We start from the raw sequence: 26,582 nt of genomic DNA, 5'->3' as shown, positions 1-26,582 counted from the left end.
GCTTTGGCTCCCTAGAACCCTTATGGGAAAGAAGTGAGCCTGTTAGCTCACTGGAAAGACAGAGAAAAGGGGGCCTTGGGGATAAGTTCAGGGGGTTAGCCCAGGACTAGTTGCCACTGTCCATTGCTCCCCTGGTTCTAAGTCTCATGGGATCCTTTAGAATTTCGGAAAAAAAATTCACTCGAAAAGGACATTGGGGTGGGCACGCTCCAAAGAGGGTCACTTGACCTTACCTCTTAAATTAGAAACAACACAATTAGTTTTTTTAAAAGTGTTTGGTTTGTGTTTTATTTTATTTATTTATTTAATTTTAATACTCACCCAAGGATATTTTTTTTTCCATTGATTTTTAGAGAGAGTGGAAGAGAGAAGGAAAAACAGAGAGAAATTGATTGGTTGCCTCCTGCAGGCTCCCCAACCAGGGCCTGGGCCAGGGAGGAGCCTGCAACTGAGGTACACGCCCTTGACTGGAATGGAACCTGGGACCTTTCAGTCTGCAGGCCGATGCTCTATCCACTGAGCCAACTGGGTAGGGCCAACACAATTAGTTTTGAAAGTATAAAAATATTTTTCACCCTCCTAATCATTAAGAGTTCTTGAATGTAAACAGGAAATAAAATGCCAAAATTATGTAAGACCATGAGTGCTGAAGACTAAGACCTCAAATTAACTATCAAAATTACTACCAGCAATCTGCCTAGCATCTACTTCTCTCCAAAACGTAACCTTCATTTGAATTTTTATATGACATTTGGTATCAGAAGGTATTTTATCTGTTGACATGCCTGCTAAGAGGGGTTTCTATTTGGGCACTGCTGTTTCTTTTATTTTTATTTTTTTATTGATTTCAGATAGGAAGGGAGAGGGAGAGATAGAAACATCAATGATGAGAATCATTGATAGGCTGCCTCCTGCACGCCCCCCACTGGAGACTGAGCCCGCAACCTGGGCATGTGACATGACCAGGAATCGAGCTGTGACCTCTTGGTTCATAGGTTGATGCTCAACCATCGAGCCACGTTGGGCTGAGTGGCACTGGTATTTCTTGAGGTGTCTTTCTGCTCTTGTCACTTCACTGAAGTATTTTTCTTACAAAAGGGACTCTCACCCTAGGGATTAATCCTAATGTTAAGAAAGCAGGCGTAATAGAAATTCATCCAGCAAGTTGTTCCGTCTGCATTTGTGGATATTCACAGAGGAACCTTACTTTCCTACGGTGACTTCATCTCATTGTTTCCTGACTCAGAGCATCCTTACAGTGGCTTCAAAGAGCTTACAATAGCTTGTAGCAGTCACCTTCAGGCCAGAGCTGGCTACTCTAAGGCAATTGAAAGAGTCTATTTCATTATGCAAGTGAGCTGTGGGGTGATTTTCCAGCTAAGGACACGATTCAGAGGCCACCTCTGCAGATCACATGGTGGAGGCAGCTGAACCAAGTGGCAATGTGAGCAGCCAAAAACAGCTTGTTTTTATATTCTATGGTTTCAGCTTGGCCTGAAGGGAGTGTGAGCTACTTGAGCACACAGCTGTTAAATAAACAAACTGACCCGTATTTAGAATCAGGAAGAGGCTTTCCACTCTCACAAGTTCTTAGGCAGGTGAGTTAAAAAACAGAGATGCATTGTAACAGGCTGCGATTAGCTAGAAGGAAAAGCATTTCAATTTCTTCACAAATAGACATATAAATTGAGCTTCCATCTTATCACATAATACTTTACATTTAATTTGTAAAAGTGCTTGCCAAAAACTAATCATACCTGAGATGAAAAGTCTTTTCATTTAATTTAAATTTCTAAGTGAATGAGCTGAGTGGGTGTGCGTATGCTCATGCTCCCCTTCCTTCTGTCTCAGGGCCTTCGCACGTCCCCCAGATATCTACAGATGTCATCTCTTCCAAAAGAACTTACCTTACTACCTCCATCACTTTGTCTTTTCCCCTTACGGGAGCTTTCTTTATAGCACTTATGACACTACCTGCATATTTTTATATTTGCTTGTGTGTTTCCTGAGATGTACGCTCCATTGGGGAAGGAACATTGTTTTGTTCATGGTGGTATTACCAATGCCTAGAAAAGAGCCTGTCGCACAGTAATCATTCAGTAAGAATTCATTCGATCAATCAATGATGTTCCTACTATTAGTAGTCCAATTTATTTGGCAAATGTTGAGTTAAATGGATTGCTTTAGGAAAGGACTTTAATTCCCAATGTGAATTTCCAACAGTATATGGAATAAATAGTATACGGTGTTTCTCAAATTTATTTAGTCATAGAACTTTTTTTTAAAGAGGGGTACCTTTACCATTTTGGGAAACTCATGCTATGAGGAACAGGATTCAGGAATTGCAGTAGTAGAGCATGATTTCCTACAGCGCCTTTTAGATTTTAAGATAATTAGTGTGTTCTGTGCAAAGGCTTTAATTTCTGATCCTTTAAATTACACACAAGCAGACTTTCACATCACATTTCTGCTCAACCCTCTTAGCATGTACAATTTTACTCACACAAATTTCATATGGTCATCAGGAACATTTAAAAAATATTTTAACTAATAAAAAAAATCTTATTCCACCTGGCAATAAACATGTGGTTAGATGTGGTTAGTTATACGTGTAAATATACATAAACACAATATGTATAGAAGATGAATACACATATAGGAAAGAGATATTGATATTCTCCCTCTTCGCGACGCTCATGTGATTAAAATTCTTTTTTTTTAAAATATATTTTATTGATATTTTACAGAGAGGAAGGGAGAGGGATAGAGAGCCAGAAACATCGATGAGAGAGAAACATCAATCAGCTGCCTCCTGCACACCTCCCACTGGGGATGTGCCCGCAACCAAGGTATATGCCCTTGACCGGAATCGAACCCGGGACCCTTCAGTCCGCAGGCCGACGCTCTATCCACTGAGCCAAACCGGTTTCGGCTGATTAAAATTCTTTACTAATACTTATAAAATACCTCACTAAATCAGATTAGTCATTTGGTTAAATGTTGAATCGATAAATCTTTTTGGAAATAATAAAGTAAATGTGAATTATACATTTTAAGAATTTATGGTAGACTGTAAGAGTCATAGCCCACCAATCAATGATACGTCCACCTATGCACACCTGTGGGCAGTCCTCTGTCTCACTAACTCTGGGCTTACCTACATGGTTTTCCCAGTGCACATTAGCAAATGTGATGCAAGCAGAGGCTTGCAAAGCTTTGTACACGGGCTTCCTCCCTCTTATGTCCTGGTGTTAGAACTCGCTCTTGCTGTTTGTAAGCTACCCACATTGAAACTGGAGATGATTTACAGCCTCATGAGTGACCTGAGGAGAGACCAACAGAACTGCCCAGCTGATCCCAGTCCAAACTGCTGACTCACAGAACTGTGAGAAGGTAAAGTGGCTAAGTTTTAGAGTGGTTTGTTAGGTAGCAACAGGTAACTGATACAAATATAAAACTGTACTGTTAGCAAGTACGTGTTACTTTCACATCTCTTCAGGGACTAGGAAATCATTCCTTAGTGGGGCTTCTGCTCAATGAAAAATATGATTATACAACTATAAAAACTCCAGCTAAATTTATCACTTGCTTATTTTATAATTGCACAGAGTTTATTACATCTACATAGCTGTCTTTGAAGTTTATTCTCTTAATTGGGTAAATATTCCCTTAACAGGTAAAATGTATGTGGAAGTGCCTAGTACTATAAAGTGTTTAGAATATGTGACGCTCAACAAAGTTTCTTCTTGAAATCCTTAAGCTTTTCACTGCTTGGCAAACTGTTCTTTTCTCAGCATGCACATCTGAATTAAGAAAATGCCAAAATGAAGTTTTACTATTTATGCTATTTATACCACTGCTAGAAATCTAATAATTACCTATACCAGTCTTTCCTCCCTTGCCCCTCACCCTCCCTCCTTAAGCTACCAAATCCTGCTGATTTTACCTCCTTCATGTTTTTCAACCATTCTCTTCTTTCCCAAGCCTTACCCACCCTAATCCAGATTTATAATCTCTGGATTATAAATGCCGCCCGCTCCTCAACCAAACCTCTTCTATTCACAATAGTCAGAGTGATCTCTGAAATTCGAATTACACGCTCATGCTTCAAATATGCTGATGGCTTCCCAATGCTCTGAGTAAAACCAAAATCCTTAATAATTTGTTGCTCCATAAACATAACCTCAAAACAAACTCTAGATCCCTCTTTCTCTTATTTCCTTATCACTAATAATCTTACTTTTCATTCCCTTTGGTAATTTATGTTCAGTTACCTTCTCGGTGTAGGACCTGCCACTCTCCCGCAATCCAGGCCTTCCTCGATGCATATAAGATAGTATAGCGCGTCACAACCGTCTCTGGGCCGTCGGGGGGTTTCCAAGAAACCAGGGCAGTGTCATCCTCTATCAGCGTCACTTTTACTCCAACTGGTGGGCCTGCTGGAGCTGTGCACACATGCAGGAAATCTGGTGTTACTAGGATAAAATGGTCACACACACACACATACCTGGCTGCTAGAATGACAGGCATAGGGAAAAGTTTGAAATACTAGAAACCACTATAAAAACATCTGAGCAGGGGGCTCTTACCGATTATTAGTGATACTAGTACAATGCTATTTTTATTCTTCCTCTGAAAGCTAATTTTATTTTATAATATTCAAAACATTTAAAACATATAAAGAAGATAGTAGATTGCTGGGTGGGGAATTACTTAGTCAGAGATTGTAAGCATTTTTAGGGCTGCTGACATGTTTTGTCATACTTGACATGTTTATAGTCCCACCAGCAGCACTTGCTCATTAGATATTGTCTTACTCCATTAAGTACTGAATCTAAACTACATTCTTATTAAAATGTATAGGATATATATTCAACCTGGTCTAGGAAGCCACTGAAGAAAATACTTCTGAGACTGGAAACATTCAGTTATCCCCCCAAAAGTTATGGATCAGTGAGTCTAAAGGGTAGGCTTTACACTAATGATTTATATCTGCGAAAAGTAGTGAAATCTTAGGATTTTAATTGACGCCATTTTTAATATAAGCTAAAAGTGTGAAGAACTGGTTTTTGGCATCACATAGCATATAAAATATTGTCAAGACCATAGCAAAGAAACCCTTGCTCACTGAAATAAATGCCCTTTGCTGTCTTTCAGCATAATTAAAATAGGGGTCCTCATAGATCATCAAGTCCTTCACCCTCAATCTAGAGAAAAGGAATGCAAATTTTGGAGACATAAAACATCTTAGCTAGAACGAAAGGTGAGCTTTAGAATTGTTGCTCAATCAGGTATCATATCTATGCACTGTGCATAGTATCAAGCTACATACATATAGATATAGTTGGCTCCTAACACATACATTATTCACATTTAAAATTATTTCAGTGCAGCCTTGAACAGCACATCCGATTTAAGCCCATTTGTGCAATACATATGCTGAGAGGGGAAAATTAAATTTAATAAAGGCTAAAAAACAAAACAAATACATACATATCAATTGGTAGGTAACAACCAGGGTAGCATCCTCTTCGAAGTGACATATACACTGAGTGGCCAGATTATTATGATCTCTGAATGCATAATAATCTGGCCACTCAGTATATATACATACATATATACATATACATATACATATACATATACATATACATATACATATACATATACATACACACACACACACACACACACACACACATATATACTTTAGAGGCCCGGTGCATGAATTCATGCATGGGTGGGGTCTGGCCAGCCTGGCCAGGGGGAGGGGACATGGCGGTTGGCCGGCCTGCCTGCTGGTCGAACTCCTGGTCAAGGGGACAATTTGCATATTAGCCTTTTATTATATAGGATATACACCGAGTGGCCACATTATTATGCATTCAGAGATCATAATAATCTGGCCACTCAGTGTATATTTTTCACACATTTAGATAAATCCACAAGGGAGCTGCCTTCTTTACCTTCTGGGAGTGTAGAATGGTAGACGACAGGGCTCCAGGGACTGGAAAGCTGATCCACATGCAATCGGACAGCAAATTCATATTTGGTGTTTGGCTCTAGACCTTGAACCAACATGTGAGTTTCTGATCTATGATAATGAGCAATGAAGTTGTTAATGCCGTTAGCACATTGTTTCTCAAAGACTGCCAGTACTCCCAATCAACACAGGAGGGAGAGCATACTAAATTCTTTTACACTCAAAGAGCAATCTGATTTGACTATTATATACCACAGTTGTTATTATCCTATAAAAATAAGCCTACAAATTGTCATACAAGTTGCCTACAAGTATCCTAATACAAAGGGATTTCCTCTGAAATGTTGGAAGTCAAAGTATACTTTAAAATTATAGTGATAGGCATCTTTTTATCTATAACCTAGAAAACAGAATAGCTTTATTTTTTGATGCCAACATGGAGATGATCTTTTTTTTTCTTTAAACATGCTTTTCTTTCACCATATGAAAGTAAAGGAAAAATAGCTTCTTGCCTAATCTTTTTGCATGAGGCCGGGGAAACAAACAAACAAAAATCATTTACGGAAAGTAAATGTCAAAAAATGAGGTTTCAGAACTGAATTATGGTAAAGGTGCAAAATCCCCAGGCATTTTAATAAGTAAGGTAAGTCCTGAGACAAATGCTCACGGCTGAAGTTCAGGCTCGCCCAAGACGGCAGGAAGTATGAACGAGGAAGGGAGCAAAGGAAACGACCATTAATAGAAGCTACATACGTTTGAAGGTATAGAACCAAAGAAGCATTCTGCAGGCCAACAGGGTTACAGCGAATGGTGTAGTTAATTATTTGTGCCGTTGTGAATGCAGGCCTCCTCCAGTGCAGGAAGATGGAAGATGAGGTGTTAGCCTTCGCATAGAGGTGGTGGGGTGGTGGTGGAGGAGGAACCATGCGATCGCGAACAGCTATTGAAAAGACAATGTTAATTTACCTCATGGCATAACATTGATGGTAGGGAGTGGTAAATGGTAAAATCATAACACCCCACCCAGTAAGTTGACTTTAGGTCTTTCTTCCTCAAGAGGTTTGTAGCGGTCTATTATTCAAACCTGACCAACTCTTCCATGAGTTAGATGAGGAATCAAATACTATCAATACTTCGGTTGTAAAACAGAAGCATGGAGAAGTCAAGCTACCAGCCAAAGGCATTCAGAAAACCAGCAGTGGACTTAAAACGCGGCAGACACCCACTTTAGTAACAATAAAATCAAACAGCTCTTAGTAGCAATAAAACTGAACAGTAACTGGAAGGAAATAATTAGCCTCAAGGTTGGAGCAGATAAAAGAAAGTTCAGTATATGTAGGCTTTCAGGGTAATTTTTCCCAGTTAAATTTCTTACGGTCTTTTGCATGCAAAAGTAAAACAGGCTCTTACAATGAAATACATATCACTTAAATATTTACTGAGCAGGTACTTGTTCAAGATACTATCTTAGGCACCATGGAGAATATAAAGTAATCTCACCACGAAGGCTTCCAAGTAGTAATGAGACTGACATTTAAAGGCAGAGGAGAAAAAGGAGCGAGCCATACACAGTGAAACGAGCTACCTTAACTCTTACTTACACACACATCCTGGGGTGCTGACTGTCTGGTCTGCCTGATAACCATCTTCTATGTTGTTGTAAGCCAGCAGCCTCACGTGGTATTTTCTTCTGGGGTCTATGAAGAAACCAACAGGTTAATAATTAGGTCTAGCCATCTAGATGCAAACAAAGGTTCTAGAGTCTTTCTACATTTTGGTTTTTAAATCTTCTGAATACCAGTTCTAAGTAAAATGAAATTTTCTCTCTCCCTATCCTATACGATGACTCAGCAATTCACCTTAGTATGTCATTGCTTTTGTGACTATCTACCAATTATTTTAAAATTTTACTTTGCTTAACCTCACTTCAAACAGTAACATTACTAACACTACTCTTCCTCCTCCTCCTCCTCAACTGAGATAGATTTAAAAGATGTGGGTTGGGTGATGAATCACTTATAAGAAGTTACACTATATAGGCATTTTTATTTAGTTATTTGACGATAAGTTTATTAAAAGCATGAAAATCAAAGTCAGATGTTTTCCCCCTCAAGGTCAAGGAGAATGACAACTGTCATCCTTTAGCACGTTTGAAAATCTTTAGAACCATGTGTTATTTATTTCTAAGCATGACCTTTTCACAAACCTACGTTTTCAAGTTGAGAGCTAAATTCACCAAGAAAGATGAGTTGGAGCTCCCCCTTCTGGTATTTATGAACTATCACAATCTGAAAACCAAAGTCCGTCCCATGCATATTAAAAAAAAAAAAAAAAAAAAAAATTCGGGCTTCTGAGAAATAAATGATTATAACATTTAAATGATATACTTTAGAATATATACAAGAAGTTTAATTATATCAATAAATTTAAGTATAACCATTTATAACTACAGAATGCTTACTTAGGGCAAAAATAAATATTATTCAGAAATAATGTATGTCTTTTTTCCCCCTAGCTTTATTGAGGTATAGTTGACAAACAAAAGTCATATATTTTAAGGTGTACAGCTTGATGTTCGATATACATAGACACTGTGAAATAATCACTGTAATCAAGCTAATTAACATCCATCATCTCATGTATGTGTGGGGAAAACACGTAACACCTACACTCTTAGCAAATTTTAAGTAGACAATAGAATATTTATAATTATAGTCCCTATGCCATAAACTAGATCTCAAAAAATTTTTTGTATAACTGAAACTTTGTATCCTTTGATTATCTCATCCCATTTCCCCCACCTTCCAACCCTGGTACCCATCATTCTACTGTTTCTATAAGTTCAACTATATTAGATCCCATATGTAAGTGAGATCACACAATAATTGTCTTTCTATGTTTGAACTACTTTACTTAGCATAATGTCCTCTAGGTTCATTGCAAAAAGCAAGATTTCATTCAAGGTTCAATAATATTCCTGTAAGTGGTGTGTGTGTGTGTGTGTGTGTGTGTGTGTGTCCGTGTGCGCATGTCACATTTTCTTTATCCATTCACCAGTCGACAGACATTTAGGTTGTTTCCGTATCTTGTTTATTGTGAATAATGCTTCAGTGAACATATGGGGTGGCAGATATCTCTTCAAGATACAGATTTCAGCTTGGCCTGCGGCTCAGTGGTTGATTGTCGACCTATGAGCCAGAAGGTCGCAGTTAGATTCCCGGTCAGGGTATGTGCCCAGGTTTGCAGGCTGGATCCCCAGTGTGGGGCATGCAGAGGCAGCATATCAATAATTTTCTCTCATCACTGATGTTTCTATCTCTCTCTCCCTCTCCCTTCCTTTCTGAAATCACTAAAAATATATATACTTTTAAAAAGATACAGATTTCATTGCCTTTTGGTATATTACCCAGAAGTAGAAAAACAATCTTTAATAGTTATAGCCAATGTGGAAAAGGATTTAGAACTAAAAAAGGTAAGTCTAGAGTAAATCCAAACATTTAAAAAAATAAAAAATAAATCGAATGTGAAGTTTATTAAACTCTTCTAGGTAATTTAAGAGTTTGTATAAACATTTTAGAAATTGATTAATATATTCTAATATTTAATATTAAATTCCATTTAAAGGTTTTCCTAAAATAAAAATATTTTTTGTTTTGATAAAATTAAAAACACAAAAATATTATACAACTTAGAAAATTTTTATTTCTAGATAAAAAGGTAGGAAGATTAATAACTTCTGACTAATCTATAGAAAATGTTTCTCAGATACATTATCTTGAGTATCACAAAACTCTGTAAGATATGTTATTCCCATTTATTAAAAACTGTGGTAAAAACGTATTAAGTAGCGTGTCTAATGTCACACAAAGCTGAACCAAGACCCTGTGGATATGACAATGCAGGGCCTTTAAATTTACACAAATACATGGGCCCTTGTCACTGCAAGTTTGTCTCCTTATAATGAATTTCAAAATTGAAATATTTTCAAATATTTTATAAAATGATTACTGGAGAACATAGAAACATACTTGGATTTCATCACTCAAATGATTGCCAACATTCGGCACTGAAATTCTAAGATCCATAAGATTTCGGTTCAGATTAAAGGCTACTTAATTTGAACCTGCTTTTTTCTTTCTGTTTTTTTTTGTTTTGTTTTGTTTTTTAAATCCTCACCTGAGGATATTTTTTCCCATTGATTTTTAGACAGTGGAAAGGAGGAAGGAAGGGAGGAAGGGAGGGAGGGAGGGAGAGAAAGATTGGTGAGTGAGCATCAATAGGTTGCCTTCCGCAGGCACCCCACCCGGGGCTGGGGATCTAACCTGCAACCCAGGTACATGCCTTGAACAAGGGATCAAACCAGCGACCATTTGCTGTGTGGGCCAGTGCTCTAACCACTGATGCACATCAGCCAGGGCTGCTTTTTTCTTTCTTTCCTCCTACCATGTTGCTGAACTCATTAGTCAACTGAATCCTGAGTTCAGTTTCACAAATACTCCCTCTGAATGGGTAAAAAGGGAATTCAACAGGCTCTTTGCAACCTAGTTCTTTATAAAGTCACAGTGCCTTCTTCAAAAACATTTATTTCTTCATTCTGTCTGTGCTCAGAAGAGTATCTTTAGGAAAGCTTCCTGAGTGTGAGTGAGTCTTATGTCAGGAAGATAGCAGATACAGAAGAGGAAGGATGAGACAGAATTTGCCCAAAGTCGCTCACAGTCTCAGGGAGCTGGACACGGATACAGCCCTCCCTCACAGAAAGCTGATTTTGATAAGGGCTTATGAGGACAGTTGGAGAGATTACTCCTTTTTCTACAGTGCAATCAATCAACACTTCATGAATGCTTCTCTGGAATATTTTTTTTAACCCTAAAATGGATTCTTCAAGTTTTCCCTTCTTCCTCTTTAAAAAATGAACTGCTTACACCAAATTTAAAACCCAGAATTAACCTTTTTTTTTTTTTTTTTTAATGGTCAGGCAGAGCAGAGATGAGAGAAGAGGTGCTCCCTTAAGACCCTCACCACCGGGCTATTTCCCACTCAGCACAGACTGCAATGAGCCCACTGTGAGCAGGAGCACACCCCGGACGCCCATCTGGAACTCATCCGAGTAGCCAGCCCACCACAACCCGCTCCAGTGCTGGGCTGCTTCCCCTGCTCCTTTACAGGTCAGGAAAATGTAAACCGACGAGCAGGCGAATCGAGCACGTGGAGGTGCACCCCCTTCGTTTCTATCCACACAAAAAAGGGAAGACAAGAACCAGGATAATTTTGGCAGTGATTTTAGTAGGAAAATAAATAGGACATACTATGTGGAAAAAATAATTTAGAGCGATACCCCACTCACATTTGTTCCCATGTGATCCCTTCTCCATGCTCTACAAAGGTTGTTTTAAAAAATAAAAAGTGCAGGTTGGGCAAGCTGAGCAGGGGGCCACGTGCATTTGCCATGTGCTTCTGTTAGGTTTTAAAGCATATGACTCCAATCTCAAAATCTAGTCATTATGTTATTTTGGTTTGTTACTCCAGAGACCTAGCACAACCTGGCTTATTCTTGTTCACCACTTTGTTAGAAATTTGATTCACGTACTGTCTGTAAATTTAAGAGGGAACTCAGGGGCCAGGGCCCTCAAATAATGTCGAGATGAGCATTATCAGGCAATAAGAGTCATTAACTAAGAAAGAAAACAGAGAACAGATACACAGTTAACAAATTAATTGTCTGACAGAGTAAAAAAAACTAGTTTAGGAACAATATATTAAATACAGTTAAATGCACACACAATGTGCCTCAGCTTAAGTAGCACTAATCCTTAAACTCTGCAGTTCTGCAAAGACCCTCTAATACGTGAGGGACAGACAAAGCAGAGACCCAGGATCAACACTGCAGGGCCACAGGAACCAGTTCCCACGGTCTGTTACAAGCGTCGCCACACCACATATGTGGTGCTTGGTTACAGAGACTCAGCAGAGTTGGGCTATGTGGTTTAGGGGGGAAACAGCAGAGTCAGGAAGAGCAGCCACAAAGAATAATGCAGGCCTTCCCAAAACTAAGCAAGGGAAGGAGGACAAAGAGAGAGGAAAAACTTGGTCCCAGTTTCTTCAAAACTTAACACAAGGGGTATAAAAATCACTCCTCAACAGGGCTAACTCTTAACGATCCCAGTGCTATTAGCTCACACAGTGTTTGGATCTATGGTTAAAGCTGCTTAAAGGTTTAGCAATATATAAAGATGAAGGGTCAAGAAAGAAAGTTCAAATTAATTCAACAGAAATCGGACTCTAAATGTTTTCATTCCTAACTATGGAGTGTCAGCTTAAGCTAACAAAATCATGGTCCCAGCCAAATTAACTTTCTTTATTAGGGAGTCAACCTTTGGCCAAAATATGAGGCTCTCCTTTTTGAAGCATTGCAATAGCTCTGCACTTTATCTTTACTTCACTGGCTCCAGGACTTGCCTCACTTCTTTGCTTTCTGATTCACTGTCACCACTAGCTCTTCTTCTTGAGTTTGTTTCATATAGGAAGGAATCAGAACCAGAAGTCTGGTTGGTCAAGAAAGAGTTCAAGGTATAAATAAACAATTATTAGGTGCCTCCTAAAAATCAAGGACTGATCCTACCCAGTTTGGCTCAGTGGATAAGAGCGTCGGCCCGAGGACTGAAAGGTCTCGGGTTTGATTCCAGTCAATGGCACGTACTTCTACTTCAGTTGCAGGCACAGTCCCCAGCCCTGGTTGGGACACATGTGGGAGGCAACCAATTGATGTGTCTCTCTCTCATCAATGCTTCTCTCTCTGTGTCTCTCCCGCTCCCTTCTACTCTCCCGGAAAAATCAAGGGAAAAAATATGCTCCGCTGAGAATTAACAACAAAAATCAGGCACTGTATGAAAGACTCAAGGATTAGAAAGACACAGCTTTTGTTTTTAATTTCAATCTTCCAAAGGAGACAGACTGGTAAATGAATACTCTGTGTTATTTACTAACTGCACAACCTTGAGAACGTTTCTTAAGTTTCCTTAACCTCATTTATTTGCCTTTGGAAAACAGATATAATCCCTTAGGGTCTGAGACTGAGGGATTTTCAAAGTATTAAATGAAATCATGCCTATTAAGTACTTTTTACTTGTTGTTATTATGTGAGTAAAGCTGCCTGGGAGAACATAAAAAGTACTACCAAAAATATGGTGCACTTAAATTTGGGAATAATCTCTGTGAAGTCAAATGAATAGCGAAGATGTTTATTCAAACACACAGGGTCTAGAATCCAGACTATCAGCAAATTAACAACGAGCACACACTGAAGCTGAGTTCTAACTACTCTCTGTCCTCATTAATATTCCCTAGTGCATGGAGCAGGCAAGGCACTCAAGCGTCTGACATATGGTACATGTATGACAACATGCTGTTTGTGTTTATGACCACTAAGAGCTTGCTGTTTGAGCGACCATGTCACATGGTGTGTAATCCTCTCAGCGTCAAATCCACCTTCACCCACATCTCCCATATTAATCCAATAATCCCTCATCTGCTAACAAAGAAACAACCCGATGACAAATGCTTTGGAAAATCTTAACAGGTTTCTTCCCTAATGAAAGAATTGTTTCATAAATGGGAAATATGGAAGAGTTTGAGGCCTAGTATTAGAAGCAGCAAGCAGATGGAAGCAACAAATTAATTCACTCTGTTAATTATATCCAGTTTTAACAATTAGGTTTTTATTATTCTCAGCAACTATAACTCAAAACAAGAAAAACAGATCAAGAAAATGAGACTCCCTGTAATGCCAGTATTTTTTTTAAAGATGCACCTATCAAGAACCTCATTTCATTCTAAAATTATGACTCAACAATAAAAGTGTATTAGCTGCATTTTTAACATATTAAGTAACCTACTGAAAACTCTGGTAGTAACATCCCCATTTTTCATTGCAACACGTTCCTAAAGACCACAAGACGACAAAAACCCCCACATCTTCCAGTGTTTTACACGAATAACTTGTGTTTCTGCTCTCTATCACTAGGTGGCATCTGTGTACCTCTGAAGGGTGTGATGGCCCCACTCATTTAGCTGTGAAGGTGGGAGCTATTCATACACCAGCTGAAACTGATGAATGAGCAATTCAAAACAGGTCCGCATGAAATACAGCTATTGCTTAAGTTTCATCAAATGAAAGACTTCATGAAATGCAAAGCAGTGAAAAGGGAGAAGGGCTCCCTTGGATCAGTGTTTGTCAAATGAATTTTAAAAACCCTGTGAGCTAGGTAGGTTTTTGTCCCCTGACCCTTACAGAGGAGGATGCTGAGACAAACAGGTAAGAATCCTGACTTCTAATGAGTCAGTGCTACTAAGAAGCCAAGAGCCAATCTCGCACAGTGACTGAGGGCTGAGCTGTCAGACCCAGACTTCCTGGATTACAATTCTAGCTTGGTCATTACTGTACCACCTGGGGAAGTTATTTTCTCTCTCTGTACCTTGGTTAAAATTACCTATAAAATGAATATAGTAAGGCTGTTGGGAAGAGGAAATAAAGTAATTCACAAACTGATGAAAGGAGTGTCCATGTATAATAACATCATAAATAATGACATATTGATAAAAAACAATATCTGATATAAGTATCAATAGTTGATGTAAAATACTCTTAGCATCCCATGACTCCTAATCCCAGCTCCCTTTCACACAGAAAGGATAGGCTGATGCAGTGATTCAAGCACAGACTCTGGAACCAGACGACCTGGGTTTGAACTGAGTTTCCTCATCTATTAAATGAGAACTAAATGAGTTTGTATTTGTAAAGTGCTTAGAAAAAACATCTAGCAATTGGTAGAAACCTTTTAGTGCTAAATAAATAAGTGTAGAGGAGGGAAGTGGTTTGAGAATGAGGGGATTTGAATTTTAATCTTGGATTTAGTAGTCATGTGGCTGCAAATGGGGCACTCTCCTGGAACTCAGTTTCCTCATCTTTAAAGATTAGGAAGTTGAAATGCATCAGTTGTTCTCAAATTTGTTTAGGTAACAGTGTATTGGGGGAGTGAAGACAAAGGTACAAATAAGTACCACGCAAGATGGGAGGAGATTTGCTAAAACTCCAAGGGAGCCCAGCCGGTGTGGCTCAGTGGTTGAGTGTAGACCTGTGAACCAAGAGGTCATAGTTTGATTCCCGGTCAAGGCACATGCCTGGGTTGCAGGTTTGATCCCTAGTAGGGAGTGTGCAGGAGGCAGGTGATCAAGTTTCTATCTCTCTCTCCTTCTCCTTTCCTCTTTGAATATATATATTTAAAACCCCAAGGGAATTGAAAAGAGGGAATGATTACTACTTTGGGGGTGAGCAGGGCTTCAAAGAAGTGCATCTGAGCAGAATCTGACCTTATGGCAAGCATGGAAAAGAAGAGATCGAGGCCAAGAGAAGAGCATAAGCAAAGGCTCAGGGTCAGGAACACCTGGATCAGGGATGAGGAACAGGGAAGAGGTCCCTAAAGGGTACAGGAGCGAGGGTCACATAGAAAAGTTAGACTGGGGGCAGATCTCAGAGAGTTTTGAGAGTCAGGCTAGGCACTGCAGATCGTATTACATACACATTCAGAGGACAGCTGACTAAATGGAATTGTGAAGAGAAGGCATTAATGAGAAGAAGAAAGCTCCCAAGTTAACAGCCTGAGTCAACCAGCAGAACTGGGAGAGGATATGCTTGGGAGAGCCAATGCCATGTTGAGTCAGAGATGCCAGAAGAACATTCAAGTGGAGCTGACCAGCGGGTGATTTAAAAGGCTGCATTACCGTGGCCAGTGTTGCTAAGTGGTTAGAGTGTTGGCCGGCCCACAGAAGGGTCATGGGTTCCCCAATTCTGATCAAGGGCACATACCTGGGTTGCAGGTTCAATCCCTGGCCCTGGTTGGGACGTGTGGGGGAGGCAACTGATCAGCGTGTTTCACATCAATGCCTCTCTCTCTTCTCCCCTCTCCCCCTCCACTCTCTCAAAAAATCAATGGAAAAAATCTTCTCGGGTTAGGATTAACAACAACAAAAAAAGTGCTGCATGGAGCCAGCAGTTAGGATGGAGAGGCACACTCAGCAGTCATCCATGGAGGAGGGGTGCCAAGGGAGGGAAAAGACAGCAGGGACTGGAAACCTGGAGTTGAGAGGGGAAGTGGCTTAAAGAGTCATGAGGAGACCCAGGAAGGTTAAAATCTTACGGAAGCCGAGAGAAGGAGATTAGTTGACTATGGCCAATATAGCAGAGAAGTCACCAAGGGTAAGAATGACATCTGGTATCTAGGTCCTTTAACAGAGTAAATTCATTAGAAGGGATGGGGTAGCGGAAAACATGGAGGAGCAAGGAGGTGCTGGGTCACTGGAGAAAGAGCTATAAAGGGGAACGAAAATGAATTATCTTCTGATATGTACCTAGATGTTAACAGTGGTCTCCATCTCTATCTGCTAGAAGTTTCAGTTATTTTGCTTCCTGTATTTCCATGTGTTCTACAATAAATATGAATTTCTTTGTTAATAAAGTAGTTGGGGAAAATGTATTATCTTTTATATGCCAAGAGCTAGTATGAACTTTATATGCAGCATCTTAAATAATCCTTACTACAACCCTGTAAAATATGATTATTTTTATTTTATAGGTAAGGATACTTCTACATAACTAAACTAGCTTTCCTTTAAGGATCATTTTTCTATATACAGGGTGGAGCAAAAGTAGGTTTAGGGTTGTGAGTATGCTAAATAAAGTTTATCCTTGTGTAATTAATTATTGTATTATTTTCCACACAAACAACTATAATCCTACTTTTGCCCCACACTGTAAAATATCCAAAAATGTATTTTAAACTTCCCTGGTTCTTTAGAATGCTGGAATTAACTGAAATTTTTTTGATGCTTCAAAACCATCCTGGTGAGCATCAATTGTATCTTCTACAATATAAGAGTAGTTGTTTTTTTAAACTTATTTTTCTTGGCCTTCAACTCCAATTCTGTGTTTCTAGGTCTATCTTATAAGTCAGGGCCATATAATCACTAACGTTTGAAAAAACAAATATCGCAACATGTTAGAACATGTGTAAATTAAGAGAATAATTCTAAAGAATGACATCCTCCCCTGCCGAGTGACTTGTAACTTAAACCCCTTTTTTGGCCCGCTACCAGGTTTTAGGTTATGTCTGAAAGAGGCCAGGCTATAGGCCTTGAATAAGTGGGTGATATTAATGTACATGGAAGGTGATCAAATACACAGTAGAGCAAAGTCAGAATAATCAAAGATGTAAACATTACTGAATAAATTAATTTTATTTTAAGGAGAAAACATTTAAGAATCCCAGTCCTATCAGATTTTGATTATTGTTCTGCCCTTACACTTCAAGCTATACAAGGTAAAACTAATAGGCTCACTTAGTAGGAAGTACCCACACCCCGACTCCCAACCTTCCCCCAAACACTATGAAGACCAAATGTTCTCTGATTGGAAATGAACTCAGACAGTAAAACGGATGGACATCAATTCCAATTTTATGAATTCTTTGTTGTAATACTAACATATCTAGACATTTGATTTCCTGGAAAATGCACAGTAGAAAACATTTTTTACAAAGTGTTTAGCTGTGGACCAATAATAAAAGAGATAATATTGGAGTCATGAACAGCAGGCCTTTGTCTCCTCCAGCTGCTGCTTGTTGGTGAGGCTCCAGAGGCCTTGAAAAGAGCCAGGCCAGAGTGGACAGGTCAGGGGTAGGTAAAATTAAGAGAAAACCCGAGGTCAGGACCATGAGAAACCTTTATCCCACAGGAGTCAGTCCATCTTTGATATTTCTAAAATTCACATCTGGGAAAGACTTCTTAAGCTCTATTTTCCATCCTTCTACGGAAACTTCTCCGGTGGTGGGAAAACCAATCCTCCCAGGACCAAAAGAAGATAAAGCAATCCCACCTACTTTAGGACAGTCCCTGCCGCCTGCTTAGTACACAGACAAGGAACATGTTGGAGTGGCTTAATACAATGTCCTAAGCAAATGCAAAGCGTTACTTTAAAAATTACTATGCACTACTTTGAATTATTTACTGTAAATACTGCTATAGAAAAGCTTTGCTTTTATTAGTGTCACATTATAGTTTCACAGCATTGAAAACAGTTAATAAGAGTATACAGCAATCTGAAAATCTGCTGATATAAGGTCACCATACATGAAGTCTGAAAATGGTCAAGTAAGGAATGCTCAGAGTAAGTGAGAAAGGTGAAATTCTGAAGGATGCTACCTAGTGTCTGGCCAAATGTCCATTTTTAATAAAATCTTTTGTGCCACAAGGTTTTGTGTGAGTCTTTTCAGGCCTATTGTTCCCCTGCAGTCCAACTGAAGAGCTCCTTGGTCTGGGCTAGCCAGGGTGACTGCACTGCCCCGGAGCCGGGCCCTCTAACACAATACCCCCATATAATGATTCCGAGGAGAGGCCGGCAGTGAGGACTGCGGTGACACCTGGGTCATGGCCTCTGACACAGAATCTGGGGCCAGCCCAAGTCTGGTCCAGCGGCAGAGGGGCAGGAAAAATGCTGAGGGGGATGGGTGGGAAAGGCAAGTGGAGCGAAACACTCTGCTTTAAAATGCCGTGTTTAAAGCACAGTACCGAAAACACAAGTCACACTTAAACAACGTGATCTACCTTCAAGTTACCCAAATGTTGTATGACCTGCTGTATTTCTCCCCTCTAAACAGTAATAAGATTCGGGGAGCAGGTCTTTTCTAAAAGGGGATTCTTTGTCTTGTATCATCAGACTAATGTTAGAATGAAAAAAGTTAATTCATGATGGTTAAATAATGCCTTACGTGAATGTATTCACATGCTGATGTAAAAACAGGTTTGGTTTTTTTGGCTGAAAGAATGCAAATTTTATGCAAACTTAGATTAAAATTCATTCTCCTTTTGTTTAGAAATTGAATTCTTGTAAGGGATTGTGAATCATAAGTATTTTTTACTATTTGCCTTACAACTTTTAAGGAAGTATTTTTAATGATCACTATGGCAACATGTTATAAATTTGTTCTGTGATAATATAGACTATTTGAGTGTAAAATAGACAGAATGGCAGATGGAGTGGGCAATCCCCCTCCCGCCCAATTTCCCCTGTTTTCTGCACAGCAGCTCTCTCAGAAAGCTCATGGTAGGGTTATTTGTCTAAACCTGGAATGACTCAGTCCCTTTTGTTCTGCCCCCTGAAGGGCCTTAAGACAAACAACATCTCTCACTCCCAGTAAAAACATCCCATCTCCTACTAAGTTTAGGATCATTTAGAAGACAGTTCTTTGTATGTGACATGTGAGTCAGTTGCCTACCAAAATAAGTATGTCCTATTGATAATCTCTATTTTAACATCTGCTCTCCCCAAAATGGATTGTTTTATAAAATCCAGAAGCATAAAGCTTTCCCACTTATATCATGTTATTTCTCTTTTAACCATGATATTTCATTTCTATATATCTATCAGGCTTTTAAGACTTGTTTAAAAACTATTTTTCATTTTTGACAAATGCATTACTTGAGGCTGTCTGGGCACAAAAATATCTGGGGTTGAAGATGTCTACTTGAACACTGCCATGAATGAATCTGATTTAATTTCAAATGCTGAAAAACAAATCTGAAAACCATATTGGAGGCCTCCACAAACAGTTTTTGGTTTTTCCTGTGACACTTCTTTCCCTTGAATCCCCAGGGAAAAAAGACACCTCGCTGGTCCACCCGTAATATGAGTGAACACTGCCGCTGAGTCTCCCCCACACCACCATCAGCTAATGGAATCATGCTGAGTGAGCAGTGAGTGTTGCTATCTCCTTGAGGGTGGGGGAAGAAAGGAAGACTCCAAAAGAGAGCAGCTTTAACTGTCCTAAAGATGTATGATGGCTTTATGTGAAGAGTACTGAGTTTGGTCCACATACATGTTCCTGAATGAATTAAAGGTGAATAAAATGAAGCAACTGCTGATTTTAAGAATTTATAATTATAATACAAATAAGTGTTAGAATGGAGGTGGGTGGTGCAGTCTCCTAGGACAATGAAGAGGCTATAGAATTTACAAATGACATTTACTTAAGAAAATGAAATAAATTCCTTTGGTTATGTTGATATTCCTATCAAGAGCAATCTTTACCTAAAAGCACCCAAAATACTTGACTTATGCTACTGTACTTGGCTTAGCATTTGTTTAAGTAGCTGCTCTGTCTGCTAACACTGTCTGTCTGACATACATCATTGCCTTACAAACAATATTTTTATAGACTGACAGAGAGAGCCTATTCATGACAGCCAAACTTCCCCTGAAGCCATGAAATAAATTTCCTTCCAGGACTAACATTTCTCCACCTCACTGTCATGGGCTCGCCATGCCATTTTGACCCTTTTGTGAGGCAACATGAAAATACCATCTATCATCTCCTGAACCACAGCGACTTGGTCGGAGGTGCACAGTTTCATTGCAAAAACATCTGTGGTTTGATAACCATTCCTCCAAATCTCGGTCCTCAGCAGTGGGAAGCATGCTTGCGAGATGGGAAAGATGCAGGTAGACAGCTTGAAACCAATCTTAAATTTCTCCTCAAGTGGGAAATGCAAGCTGATGAAGTATCGGCTTCATCAATCACAGTGGTAAAGCATGATTGTGGTATTTGTTTATGCCTCTTGTAGAACACACAAGAAGCACCATGTTACCAGAATTTGTTGAAACTCTGCTGAATGTGTCACTCTGAAATCAATTTTAGTGTTAGCAGATAAGAGAATTCTGTGAGTTTTTTTATACAAGCAGGTGCAGGTCATTGCCATGTTAATTGGCTACAAACAATCTATTCAAATTCCATATAAACCTTCAATCTTTCAGGTACTGAAAGACACTGATGATCATTGGGGTACTGGAAAGCATTAAAAATATCTTAAAATGGTTTTTCACACACGTGATAGGGAATCTCAAATAATGTGAATACATAGAGTGAAACCAAAAGGATTTCCTGATAAAATAGTCAACAGAAGAATTAAAGTTTCTTATATTCACTGTTATTTTAAACGCGCTGTTGTTTTAACCATGAGCATAATCACTATAAAATCATTCCTCATTTGCAGCTTCTATAGTTTTGTATGGTCAAAATTAAGGCCCATCTGCCACAATTTCTATTCTGAAACCAAAGGTCATTTTATGAAAAGAGTGGGATGCAGGGTGTTCAAGAAAGGGAAACACTAAAAATCATCATACTTGGCCATCCAGATGGAGGAAGGTGAAAGTTCAAAAAACTATTTTAATTGTTTCCTCCACTAATATCTCTAGGTCATCCAAAACCTTGTAACTTGTTAAATGACCCTAGAAACCACAGGAATCTTCTTTCCTTATTATCTTAAGTCATTGTCAAGCACAAGCTAGTATGGATTTTCAATACATAGATTCACAGAGAATCTCCAACCATTTGAGCATATAGACTTTTTCTGAAGGTACTGTATTTCAAGAATTTAATTATTATATTACAATCTTCTTCTAATAAGTGAACTGTCCTGTGCCCCATAGCTAACAATGTTTGTAGTTTTCTCTGGCTGCAAGGAAGTGCACAGCTAAATGGATAGGCATTCCTAAGCAATCATACAGGACCTTATACAACAAAGAATCCAGAATTCTAGTTTCAGTGACTTTCCCATCTTTATCTTTGCTCCAATTTCTTCCTTTAGGAATATCCAATTAAAAATATTTACTGTTGCTTCTCATTATGATAGAATATATGTTCATTACAGAAAATGTATAAAACTTAGACAAATAAAATATCCTTAATACCAGCACCCAGAGATAAGCACTGTGAACCTTAGGTTGTATGTTGTTGTTTTTTTTCATTCCCTTCCCTATCCATTTGCACACCTACTCGATACTTTTTGTATTTTATAATCTTTTCCCTTTTTCTTTTTTATTTTAATTCTCACCCGAGGATATGTTTAATGAGTTTAGAGAGAGAAGGGAGAGAGTGTGAGAAACACTGATGTGAGAAAGAAACATATGCTCCAATGCTCCAATCAACTGGGCCACCTGATCGGGGCATAACCTGCTTTTTTCACTTAACATACTGCGAACAACTATTCATGTTATTTAATATTCTTCTAAAACATTCCTTTCAATGTCCACATTTATTCAAATTGTATGGATTACCAAAGTTTATTTTATTAAACCTCTGTAGTTGAGTTTTTGGGTTTTCTCCAGCTTTTCACAATTACAAATGACTCTGTACACTACAGTGAACATCCTTAAGGTTAAATGCTTGTGCATGTTCATTATTATTTTCTCATGATAGGTGTCTATTAATGGAATTTCTAGGTAAAGGAGTATGCATATTACAACTGCCCTGCCTCCTCTTTTGGGTGTTGCCCAATTATCCCTAGCAAAGTTGTGTATCAATTTAATGTCTATTGGTATGAGTGTTCTTAAATCCCAAACCCTTACCAACATTGGGCCTTATATGCACCTATTTGTTTTTTATTTTGTTGAATTTTGTGTTTCTGTATTGTTAGTCCAAATCTTTCTTAGAAGGAAGCAGAAGATATGTAAATTTGAAATAGTGACTAGCTACATGTATTGACACAATTTACCAGGGAAGATGTATAATCATGCCAAATGTGCTGCCTACTGTCTGCACAGGTTTCAAAAGTATTGTTAACATCCTGGGAGGCTGAGAAAGCTGATGCCATTTTAACCTTCAGCTGAGGCAACTGCTCCATATTCTATGACAAACCAAAGAGAGTGCCAATGGAGTCACCTATCTTGGCTAATTCAACATCAGTTTCTCAGAGAATTCTACGCTGATCCCCTACCTCTAAACTATAAAGTGTCCCCTATAACATGGCCTTATAACTCCCAATTTTCCATGCCAGCACTTATTAAAGTTTGTAATTATAATTTATGAGATGATTTGATTATTGTTCATTTCCTTTTCTGAATTGTAAAGCTTCATAACTGCCATAGTTACTTAGAAATATCCGATTCTCTATTTTAGAATAGTGGTGTCCAAGTTGTTTTATTTCATCCTCTATTAATAAAGTTTTTCTAGCTTGCATACTCAGCACATATACCTTTATTTACTTAGTAGAGGCCTAATGCACGAAATTCGTGAAAGAGTAGGCTGCTGGCACCAGCTTCCCTCTGACACTCGGACCCGGGCTTCGTCTGGAAGGTCATCCGGAAGGACACCCAGCTAATTAGCATATTATGCTTTTATTATTATAGATAACATGCACCTGTGTGACTGTCCTATTATGTACATTGTAAAACAAATACACACAAATATTTTTAAAGGCTAAGATAAAAAATATTTTCCTCTGGCAATAAATGGCTTGTCTTGCAGCTCCTTCAACCCCATGGAGTAATTAGTACAAAGCTTAAAATTTCATTTGCATTAACTAAGTTTTTAAAGAACAAGCTTAAAACAAAACAAAACAAAAACAAAGCAAAATTCACAAGTATAATTAGTGCTGTAAATACAGCAAATGCTTTTTTTCTACCCTCCTTGAAGTTGCTTTCATGTGCTAATGTGGCATTTTAAAAAAAAGTCCTCTTTTTTTAACCTACTTAGATCTTTAAGGACCTCACACATCTAAAGATTCTTTACATTCACCAGAAACTTCCAGAGTGGTTTGAGAGTTGACATGCACTGTGATTAATGGACAGTATTGATTTAATTTCCTACAAAAAGGTTTTCCCTTCTGTAAGGAAATTGTTGTTTATAAGTCATGTCAAGCATTTTATTATTCTTACAGATTCTTAAAAGTAGGAAAATAAAAAGTTTACTGAAGTTTTTCCTTCATTCATAAAAATACTATTTGAAAGTTCTGGCCTATTCAACAATCAAGGGCTATTCAATAACTATGAGCACCTTCCTGATACCAAGAAACACTGCTTTTATTTGTTATCATTTTAATGAGGTTTTATCAGCTCATGTAGAAAGGAAGCAGAGAATAAAACAGTGGAATCAATTTAGTAAACTTCAAAATGTAAATACAAAGTGCTGTGGAGAATACTGAGATATTTTAGGAGAGATTTTCATAAAGCTAAATATTCAATGTAAAGCTATTAGTTAAATAAATATTACATAGACGTGAACATCATTAAATTGCAAAGCTTCTTCAGATGTCTTAATCTGAATTGTCATTTGGAACCAACTTAAAAATCTTCTTTGGAAGACAAATATAAAACTAATTTTGTTCTCATTTACTTTTCATATTTTGTATCTGAAGAAAAACTTGACTTGACATATAAAGAGATAAACAATTGGTGATTCATATTCTCACCAATATTTTGATAGTGCCTGCTTTTTTTTTTTAATTTCTGTTGTTTTGCTTTTCCTAAAGAAAAGATATTTCATGTGGACATTTAATTTGAGAGAGCTGGCTGGAAGGGATGTTTGCTAAGAAGGAGACAGAGAAGGATGCTTTGCCCAAGGCATCCCTGACTAACTATTCTAACATCAGACCCCAGACTTAAAGTGACACAAACTTGAGACTAGAAACACATCACAATTGGGATTTGACTTTATAGACTGGTAAAAAACATAGCCGCCTGAAATAATGGAACTTCCTTATCCTGCTTATTTTCTCCATCTCCACGGGGGCCGTACTTTATTTGGGGCTCTTTTCAGGCAGGCATGTGAAGTGAGGCTCCGCAAGTACTGTAAATCCTCCCCCGGAGCCGGAGGTCAAAGGGTTATCTGTGCTATGTGGTTTTAGGGTTTTCTTTACTCTTCTTTCTTTCTTCTTCTTCTTTTCTTTTTAAGCCAAGAAAACAAAACGTCTGCATCTGAATCACAGCAAGCTAATTTAGGTACTAAAAAAGTTTCTTTTCTACACATGAAATGCTTTCTCAAGAAAACCACTGAATATCAACTTTTCAGGCATTCTACAAAGAGAAACCAGATGCAACTGAGCCCCCTCCCATCACCATTGTCTGCTAGAAAACTTGCCACACAGCTGCTAAAGCAGTAAAACAACTTCAAACCTACAAATGTGATGACCATTTAGGCAAAAGCATCAATTTCAGTTCTTGGAAAAAAACAACTCTTGCTTTATCTTAAAAAAAAAAATAAAAAGGGAGTAGCTTTGTATCATTTTTGTTCACAAATTATACCTAATTTAATAACAAGCCAGATGTTTTTCAGAGACCTTTCCATGTTTTAGAGCTTTTTAAAGGTGATGACTATTCAAGACTGAGAATATAAAAGTCCAGGAAAAACCATCAACATTCTTTTCCCAATTATTTTTTGGGGTTTGATATGGAAAGTTGAACTTTATTACATTTTTAAAGGTATTGAAAAAATGTTTAAGAAAATTATAGTCTCTTATTGCTGCCTTCCTTCTCTATCTCCAAATTATCTTTTAGCAGTGGAAAATAAAATTGTTAGGTATAACACCCCATAGGATGCCATTAATACAGTTCTGACACAGTACAATATATAGTGTAAGAGTAAAAAGCATTTATTCTTTCAGGGGACACTGTCACTCATTTTCATGCTTTTTGCAATCCTCTGAATTTAAGAGGCAGAAATGCAAATTAAGTAGTACTGCTATTGAAGTCAACTGATTACAAAAAAAAAAAAAAAAGTTTAAAAAGCCTTTCAAACATTGAAGTGTAAAATATCTCCTGTGCTTTGTTACAAGATTCAGTTTGGAATCTGCCAACTTTATTTCTCCCTTTATAGGGCAGCAGTGATTTGCCTGATTCTCTTTGCTCCTTTCTTATTTAAAATTTCTCTATCTTTTGTAGCAAGTAAAAGAAACTGATAAATGTTTACAATTACACCAAATTAAGAATATAAATATGAGCTATCTATATGGGAAGAATTTTAGTTTCCTGAGGTCTATAAAGATAACTTAAAAAAAAAAAAGACTGTACTGAAAGTTACAACTCGAAAAGTGATAATGTTCAGTTTCACATAGAGAAATTTCAATGGGATTTGTTGGATGTGCCCACTTTCCTGAAAATGACCTGATTTCCTTGGTTTTACAATTACACCAACAGTGGTTTCTTATGCTCAAGTCTTTATTAGTTCAGTTTCCTTCAAGGCAGCAAAGCCAGGAAGATGCCAGGGTCCCTGGAGTGGAATGGCATCAGAGTGTAGTTTTAACTCTCAGCTTCTCTGCCTTCCTTCAATGACTCACCACTGTCTCAGATCTTATGAAATCTAAGCCTATGTTTTATGCTGCTATAGATATCCCTACCAGGACACCAACCTTTCCAACCCAGCACGATCAAGGCTGAACTCAATATCCTCCACTTCTCCCAACCTGGTCTTACTTCTGAAGGCCTATTCCAACTGAAGTTGGAGGGTCATTCCAACTTCTTCCTCTACCTAGTCATATTTACAAACAGCTAACAGTTATTGAGCTGTTATTAGGTACCAATGCACTGTGCTGAGGGTTCCATATGCACTAGCACATTTAATCCTCAATATCCTAGACACTGACAAAGACAGAGATTCATAGAGGTGGGTAGAGAGCTAAGATGCAAACTCTGGTCATTTGATCTCAAAACACACAGTCTTCTATTTTAATTTTTAAATGTATGTCCACTAAATTTATATATTTCTTTTCGGTGTCCAGT

At 38.2% G+C, this 26,582-nt stretch overlaps 1 protein-coding gene across 1 annotated transcript in view; it reads right to left on the bottom strand.

Annotated features, from left to right (window-relative positions):
• PRTG (protogenin) overlaps window positions 1–26,582 on the bottom strand; it is a gene marked incomplete at its 3' end in the record, with an annotated part of 124,970 nt that overhangs the window by 7,777 nt on the left and 90,611 nt on the right. Inside the window, exons 12-15 of the mRNA XM_080674044.1 lie at window positions 7,585–7,680; window positions 6,737–6,923; window positions 5,967–6,094; window positions 4,275–4,445 (exon numbers count right to left, since the gene is read on the bottom strand). Of these exons, the coding sequence (XP_080530170.1) occupies window positions 4,275–4,445; window positions 5,967–6,094; window positions 6,737–6,923; window positions 7,585–7,680 (582 nt within the window). The remainder of the gene's footprint in view (window positions 1–4,274; window positions 4,446–5,966; window positions 6,095–6,736; window positions 6,924–7,584; window positions 7,681–26,582) is intronic.

This window comes from Plecotus auritus, assembly GCF_963455305.1.
Source record: "Plecotus auritus genome assembly, chromosome: 1".
In the NCBI taxonomy this organism is placed as follows: domain Eukaryota; kingdom Metazoa; phylum Chordata; class Mammalia; order Chiroptera; family Vespertilionidae; genus Plecotus; species Plecotus auritus.
This window is presented reverse-complemented; position numbering and strand designations above follow the sequence as displayed.